We start from the raw sequence: 8,814 nt of genomic DNA, 5'->3' as shown, positions 1-8,814 counted from the left end.
AGGGATGTACATGTAATAGTGCATTCGCTATATTCTGTGTTTTTGTTCATTCTTCACGTATCGAAGACCAAGACCAAGGGGAAAAACCGTTAGATTATAATTTTAACTTTCTATGAGTTACTGCCCGTGTCAAACTTATGATCCAATGGCAAGGCAGAAAATTCGTAAGCCCGTTACATTTTCCTAATGTTATTGCGTTTACTTCCTGCTTTATTTTCCCCAGTGCTAGCAATCTGAGTCAGAGTCATCAAGTTGTGATAGGCTAGTACACAATCTATAATTAGAAATATTCCGAAATACACACACATTGACACATTTGTAGCTTGCGATTTATCACAATCAATTCGTCAGTTTTCGTTGATACTCAAAACGAACCACCTGGAGGTATTTTAGTTATCAATCATGAGTTTGCTAAAGAAACTTTTTGGTGATGGAAAGAAGGAGAAAACGCCAACGCCTCAAGAAGGAATACAGAGGCTTCGTGAGGTAGAGGAGATGTTGATGAAGAAGTCGGACTTTTTGGAAAAGAAGATCGACGCAGAAATTGCTACAGCGAAGAAAAATGGTACAAGGAACAAAAGAGGTAAGACCACTTGGTTGTACTTTAAGTTTTTCTGAATCAAGTAAGGCGAGGTCAGGGAGATTGTGATCAGATAAGATAGAGAGCTAAAGTAAAAGATCTTGTTCTTCATTCGCTCATCGATTCAAAACAAACCTGTTGTTAACCTGTTAAATCTAGGCTAGATTCTCTAAATCTATATTGTAATTGTTCCTAATATCTAGATCTAGATCTAGTCTAGATATCTAGATCTAGATCTCTAAATTCTAGATCGGGAAGATTGAAGAATGCCGGACCACTCGTACATTATTGCGCGAGAAAGTGGGGTAGGTGGGGCGGGTGGTTGGGATGGAGGAGGGGGGTTCAGGGGGGTCTCTCCCTCCTGAATAGATCTACCGGTCCGAGATTCTCCATTGAGAGATATTTAAAACGGGAAAATTATGAATTCGTAAGGTTGAGACATAGGCAAAGTCAGCCCGCTGGTCCGGTATTCTTCAATCTTACAACCTCTAGATCTATCTAGATCTAGATCTAGTCTAAGACAAGATCTAGATCTAGAATCTAGATCTATTTAGTGGTACAACATCGCTGCTGACTCAGACAAAAGAAAATGTTATGAAGAGAGAAGAACAGATTATGATTATTTTTAGGCCATCTCTATTTCTCCGAACTTTCGGAAAAATAAACTTGATCAAGAACTCTTATTTCTCCGAACGGTTTCCGTGTAGCAAACGCAAGTGGCTACTCTCCGGCGTCACACCGGTGAATAGGTCGGAAGTTATTCTCCGGCATCATAACTAGGCCTAGATCTAGATCTAGATCTAGATCTAACTAGTAAGTCTTTCATTATATTTTATCTATGATAATTGTCTAACATAACTTTAATCATTTATTTCCGTCGTCCATTTGCTTATTTTAAAATAATGATTAAATTGTTTTTATTTAAAATTTAAACGAACAAAATTGATTTTGTGTCTAAAATCCTGTGTAGTCATATAGTATCTATAGTTTATTTCTTGTTGTTGTAATTTTCGATAAATTTAAGTGATATTTTGTGACTTCAGTGCTTTCTTGTCGTATTTCCATATTTTTGTAAACAGTGAAAATGTGACTCCTTCTTATGCTCACTCTTTGTTATGAACTCGCGTCACTAATGATGAACACGTTTCTTCTTGCACCCAACATAATTCTAAATTGGAGGAATTGAGACAGTTTCTGTCTGAAAACCTATCGTCTGTATCAATGGAAGTGGCTCGAAGTGGTGAAGTTGTGGGAATTTTTTTCCAAGACAAACAGATGAGAGAGGTATTTTTGCAAATCTGCGCCGACAAATTATTAGTAATAGACCGGCGGCCGGAGAATAGCTTCTGATCTATTGACCGGAGAATAGCCACTTGCTTCCGTGTAATACATGTAACGGAGTGGCCTGCGCTCGCGTGAGTGTGTGTCTTTGTGTGTGCGTGTGTGTGTGTAGTGTGTGTAAGAGAGAGAGAGTGTGTGTGTGTGTGCACGCGCACGTGTGTGTGTGTGTAAGGTGTGAAGCGAATGGAGGAGGGGGGGGGGTATAATATGTATAGAGGGATTTTTTGTGATACAATTTTTGTTTTAGGGGTGACTTAATGCAAAGTAGGTTACTGCCAAAGTCGAGCAGTCTTGTTTTCTCGCAGCACCTTTTGAAGGCATTTTCAAATGAAGTATAGTCCGGGACTGTTGCCCCAACCACAATTGAAGTATCTGAACATTCAGACGTCTAAAAATCTCTAGCTCTAGAAATTGAATTCTATGCAAAAAATGTTTCTTCCAAGTCCTCGCAGAATGGCAGAATGAAAGATGACACCTAAATCTCGAGAATAGCTGAAAAATTTTGAGAACGGAAACCGTTAGGAGAAATAGAGTTCAAGTTTATTTTCCCGTTCTGAAAAATAGTCACTTCGTTATTTTTAGGCCGGCTTTAGATTCTATAATTTCTCTGAATGGAATGCTAGGGAAAATAAACTTGAACTGTATTTCTCTGAACGGTTTACATTCTCGAGATTTGTTGGTTATTTGCGAATGGAGTGGCGTGTATGTGAGAATGTGTGTGTACGCGGTTGGGGGGGGGGGGATTTTTTTTTGTTTCATGAAAGATTTTAGAGTTGCTTTTGGGGTGACTAAATGCAAAATAGGTTACTGCCAATGTCGAACAGTTTTGTTTTCTCGCAGTACCTTTTGAAGATTTTCAAAAGAAGTATAGTCAGGGAACGCTGCCATAACCACAATTGAACTTGTATCTGAATATTCAGACATTTAAAGATCTCTAGCTCTAGAAATTTAATTCAGTGCAAAAAATGCTTCCTCCCAGTCCTTGCAGAATGAAAGATGATGCCGAGATCTCTCAAATAACCAAAAAATCTCGAGAACGGAAACCGTTTGGAGAAATAGAGGTCAAGTTTATTTTCCCGAGCGTTCGGAGAAATAGTCACTTAGTTATTTTTTATGTTTAAGAGAGATCCACTATCAGGTCGAATAGGTGTCTAGGCTGTACAGTAAAGTTAGTGTATGTATAGATCTAGGCTTCTAGATTTAAATCTAGATCTAGTGAAATGAGGAAAGATCTCAGGTTTTGAAGTAAGTTCTCTGGGGAAAAATCAGCCCACACGTCTTTTAGAGACTTAATTCACCCTGAATCGTTTCAAACATTGTACGTAGAACACCCACTGGCCCACTCCACTGTTTAAATAATATTTCAAAGGGCGTGCACAGGTCTAATCTGACTGACTGCGATGCCATAAATAAAAAATGATAAAAGACTGTTTCCTACCAGTTGGCACAGTGATCACACCCAACTCCAACCTCTTGCTCTTTGCTGGTGCTCTTTATTTTCCTTTGATTATATATAATGTGGCCAGCTCTATTCGGACTCGAGTCGGATTAGATTATTTATCTATTCGGACATGGGTTTTATCTAGATCTAGATCTATTTTGACTCGGGTCTGAACAAAATGTTTTATTTATTCGTACTCGTCTTCTAAGTGAGATATGTGAGTGTAAGGAGGTTGTAATATAACTGTCTTCGGGAGATTTTACGTAAAACAAGAATTAAAACTAGAATTATCTACTAGGACTATGTAATTGTGTGACAAGTCAAAAGGCAGCGCTGCTTTCATTTCCCAATTAGAAAATCATGTATGTGTACTCGTCTTCTTGTCTAATCTAGTAGTATTCTCAGTTAATGACAGATTTGATCTTTTTAGCCTTGCACAAAATTCAGGTTCTGTATTGAAAATAATTTTCTCTTTACTTTTAGTCTCATTTAAAATGAGGGAAAAAAGGACCAAAAAAAGTGTTATTTAATACCTGAACATGAGATGGGAGTGAAAATAAAATTATAAAGCTTGAGGCTACATGGTCTCTTCTCTTATTACATTAAATTTTCCCACGAAGCCTCCCACATTTTTCAATCTAGCATAGGTGCGTTTGTTGCCATTTTTTTGTCCAAAGTGGCAAAAGTTGCCCAAAAAGTTGCCTTTAATTTTCAAGCTTTCAACTCTCTGTGACGACGTAATATAGCAATATGTTGATAGAGGTAACAATCTATGGCACCAGAATTTCTTGTGCTCTGTTTTAAGCATCCAGAATATCATTAATAGTCACCCAGAGGGTAAAAATGTGAAAAATAAAGGTTTCACAATAGAATGAAATCAAAATTAGAACAGCACGAATAAATAACCACTAAAATTAACTAATTAGGGCGTGTGTCCACCTATCTGAAGATTGGCTGTTTTAACCCTAAACGTGTGTTATTCAAGAAAAAGTAGGCTTGCAGGATACCACGTGTAAATTATATTATGGAACCACACACAATTGGGGCGTGTCAGTATTCGGTTTTGGTGGAGACATGCTCTAACATAACACATTTATGTTTTTAAAAGGGTAGGAACAGCATTAAACGAAATGACATTAGGCTGTATAAACGCCCCCCCAAAAAAAGAAAAACAAATCATTAGAACAATTTAAAAAAAAAAATTAACACACCAACAATTTAAAACACAACAAAGAGGGAAAAGTACAAAACAGACAGCTATATAAACAGTAATTAACAGTATGTAATGTAATGTACTTATATTCTCCGCATGAAAATAGATACACATTGACTTCTTAAAACTTATCAAAATACATGTCTAATATGTTATGAAGTAGCTTTGTTGTTTTATCTTTTTTGAAAAATTATGCAAAAATCGCGGCCGCGATTCATGGACCAAAAAATGCAAAATATCGTGGCCACGACAAACGCACATGCTAGCTCAATGGCATCTTTTTTGTAAATATATCGAAAGATTTTGCTTAAAATTTAAAAAAAATTAGCGCTTTGCAGTTGCCTCGTAGTGCTTTTTATTTTTATCCTATTATTTTAGCTCTTACCTGGCATTGTTTTTGATCATTATGATTTTCTTTCTAGTGGCCATCCAGGCTCTGAAGAGAAAGAAGAGATATGACAAGCAGCTTCAGCAGATTGATGGTACCCTGTCCACTATTGAATTCCAAAGGGAAGCCCTGGAAAATGCAAGTACAAATACAGAAGTACTCAAAGTTATGGGAGTTGCGGCCCGTGCCCTTAAGGGTGCTCACAATAATCTGTAAGTATTAGTTCTTAAGTTGTACTGTCTATTGGTATTTTAAAAATTTTGAGTCACAGAACTTTATAGAAAGTTCCATTCAAAATCAGTTTTTTTTTTAAATTTAAGGAAATTTAAAGCGTACTTATTGTTCTTACATTATTTCTCGGTGTAATACAACATTTTAAAATTCATCTCTAAGAAATAGGTGAGGTGAATTTAAGTTATTAAATTTTCTTTATTCAATGCCATGTTAAGGTTAAATTTAGTCTTTTTCGTGTGCATCAACTCACTAATTTTTTTCCAGTTCAGTTGCTATCCTTTTATGAAATGATTATTATCAATGTGACTGATGAAAGTTAACTTTAAAGAAATGTTTTTAATTGATTTCATGTGCACCAAAGAGTTCAGTGTCACCAAATAATTTATTTTGGCTGCAAACTGTGGGTTGATTGTCATTACTTCTCACTGCAAGTTATAGGTGAGGTCCTCTGAGTTGTTGCATATTGTAATGTAATGACTCTTTGAATGAGTATCCGCAATGATAAATGGAACATTTAAGATTGGATACATGGTTTTTATGTAATTGCTTTACAAATGTCTGTATTTACCTTTACAATTCTGCATGGTAGAATGTAAAACTGGTTGGGATAAATGTGAGATTTCAGAGTAGTTTTAAGACCTTTTTTGTCTTTATTTCTTCAGGGACGTCGACCAGGTTCATGACCTCATGGATGATGTTGCAGAGCAACAAGAGGTGGCAAATGAAATCTCAGAGGCTATTTCTAATCCTGTTGGTTTTGGTCAGGACATGGATGAGGTATGATAAATGACACAGTCCTCTGATATTCTCTGTAATAATATTATTATACTTACAAACATGCTTACCATTTCTTGTCCAGAACCAGTTGGTCATTTTATGTAGAGTTTGAAGACACATGTTGTTGTTTTTTTATTGTATGGGTGGTTACCAGGTCCTCTTTCTCGAACATACTTTTTTAATCAAACCCTCCCCCCCTTTCCCACACACACACACACACACACACACACACACACACACAAATTTCTAAAACACTTGTTTTAGTTTTATGTTAATTTCTAAGATCACCGTTTGTGTTTGTATGCCTGGTAAAAGGAACCATATGACACATTATGAGGAAGTGCAATTTAGTACGTTTTCTGGTACAAAAATTATTTCTGAACAAAACCTTGCTCTTTAAATAATTAAGATATCTTTATTATTTCTTTTGAGATCTCAGTTTTGTCAGGTAGGGTGAGACCCTTAGATCTGGGTCAAGTGCTTTTCCAAATGAATATCAATCGTCTCCAAAACCCTTGACAACTCTGTTACTATTGAAAGGGCAACTTTTAAGAACAAGTCTAAGATATTTGAACAGTTTCAAAGGGTCATTGATACTTTTTTAAAAAAATTCACAGCTAAGTAGAACTGCAAATTTGGTAAATGACTTCGCTTTGCTCACGAAGTGTGGGAGGGTACATGTATGCTTTCCCTTCATTTACTGTGTAATTGTAATATGGGGTGCCCGTTGGGGGATCGGGTCGGGCGGTTTTCTAGCTAGATTGAGGGCGCAAAGCGGCTATCATGGCACATACCGATCGCGCAGGACTCGTTGCCTAAAAAACAAACGCATTTGTTTTCAAGCGACGAGGCGGGCGATCGCCCCCGTTCCGACCTGATCTTATCCGCAATGGGCACCCCATATAATTGTGCACATAGCACAGCATAAGAAAGCACACTAGCTGACTTAAATTTTGATAGGTGATGTGAAGGGGTTGATTAAAAAAAAAATTATTCATAGAAATCGTTGTAAATGACAACTCTAGAAATTTCATAAAGTGGTTTTGCGGTTTTACATAGCTCATGAAGAGGAATAGGATACAAATGCACAAATCCTGCTATCCTTTGGTTTTTTTGTTATACTCTTGTGCACTTCCTAGATTGAGATAGATAAAAAGCTGACCTAAATTTTGGTATGCAGTATGATGGGGTTTGTTTTTATGAATGAGTTGTTGAAACCCAATGCCGCTGTAGATTCTGATTGTGTAAGATGACTTGTGACAAAATATATCTTCAAAATAAATTTTGTTATGTAAATTAAACGCAAAGCCTTGTAAATGTCAGTAGATAAATGGTTATGAAATCATTGTTGAATGAAACCAATGTTTGTGATATGTCAAATTTTGACTTTTATTGCTTTGTATCTCAGTTAGATCAAATGCATCTTACAGAGTGCCAGGCACGCACACATATTGTTATTTCTCTCCTGACATGGGTTTTAAAATTATTTTTTTCTCAGGATGATTTGCTGGCAGAGCTGGAGGAACTGGAACAGGAGGATCTCGACCGGCAGCTTTTGGATGTGGGAGGCACCGAAGACTTACCCAGCGTACCCACGGCCGAGCCCACTGAACCACGCCCTGCTCCAAAAGGTGAGGGCTAAGATTGTTTTTGTTTTTTTGGTCTGCTTTCTAATATGTTGTCTTCTTTTATTATTTGACTAATAATTATAATTGTTCATTTGTCAATACCTGACTATGACCAATGCATCTGCAGAAAAGAATATTTCTTAAGTGAAATAGAAGGAATATGACTTAAAGTATCATTTCTGTGCTGATGATACCCAAATTTATGGTTCAACAATGTTTACCAACTTAGATGAACTTGTCCATGGTGTTGAAAATTGTATTGCCTCAGTAAAAAACTGAATGAACAAAAACAAATTGATGTTGAATGATGATAAAACAGAAGTCGTTCTGGCTGGCAATGCAAAGTCTGTTAAAGAGGTTGACCACAATCACATGACAATTGGTGATCTGGAAATTGCATTTTCAAGAAAAGTTAAGAATCTTGGCATCAATTTTGATTCCAGTTTGTCAATGTCGGCTGAGGTAAATCATCTGATCGGATGCATTTATTCAGAAATAAGAAAAATTAGTCAAATAAGTCATCTGATCAATACTAAGTATACTGCTTTACTAGTAACTAGCTTAATTCTATCAAAACTCGATTATTGTAACTCCTTGTTATCAGGAATATCAGTGGAGAAAGTTAAAAGACTTCAAACTGTCCAAAACAATGCTGCACGTTTAGTTTTACGGAAAAGAAAGCGAGACTCTGCTAAACCTTTTACGGACATTGCATTAGCTTCCTGTTGAGAAAAGAATTGTGTACAAGTTGGCCAGCCTATGTTACAAATTTTTGAATGATAATTCACCATCATATTTATCAAATCTGTTAAGACTGTACATTCCAACGCACAGTTTAAGGTCATCAGCGGATAAAAAGAAATTTATTTTAACATCTATGAAACTTAAAACAATGGGTGAAAGGGCATTTGAGTACCAAGGCCCCAAGATCTAGAATGCTTTACCAGGTACTTTGAGAAAGATAAAATCTTTAGATTCATTCGAGTGTCAGCTGAAGTCATTTCTGTTTTTAAATTAATAAGATGAATATTTGGAGTAATTCTCCTTTAGTCAGAACAACTTGAATCGGGGTTGAGCGCAATATAAATGCCATTTATTATTATTATTTCTATTATTATATGACTTGCTTCTGCTATGGCCAATGAGTCCAGTTGGGATGTCTGTCTGTCTGTCTGTCTGTCTGTCTGTCTGTCTGTCTGTCTGTCTGTCTGT

At 36.5% G+C, this 8,814-nt stretch overlaps 1 protein-coding gene across 1 annotated transcript in view; it reads left to right on the top strand.

Moving 5' to 3' along the window:
* Positions 1 to 203: 203 nt before the first annotated feature.
* LOC101862839 (charged multivesicular body protein 4c) overlaps positions 204 to 8,814 on the top strand; it is a 12,685-nt gene continuing 4,074 nt past the window's right edge. The window contains exons 1-4 of the mRNA XM_005110653.3: positions 204 to 583; positions 4,998 to 5,175; positions 5,860 to 5,974; positions 7,473 to 7,605. Coding sequence (XP_005110710.1) covers positions 403 to 583; positions 4,998 to 5,175; positions 5,860 to 5,974; positions 7,473 to 7,605 — 607 coding nt within the window. The 5' untranslated portion in view covers positions 204 to 402. The remainder of the gene's footprint in view (positions 584 to 4,997; positions 5,176 to 5,859; positions 5,975 to 7,472; positions 7,606 to 8,814) is intronic.

The sequence above is a fragment of the Aplysia californica genome, unplaced genomic scaffold (genome assembly GCF_000002075.1).
Source record: "Aplysia californica isolate F4 #8 unplaced genomic scaffold, AplCal3.0 scaffold00924, whole genome shotgun sequence".
Lineage (NCBI taxonomy): Eukaryota > Metazoa > Mollusca > Gastropoda > Aplysiida > Aplysiidae > Aplysia > Aplysia californica.
Note: the sequence above shows the minus strand (reverse complement) of the source record. Positions and strands in the feature narration are given on the sequence as shown.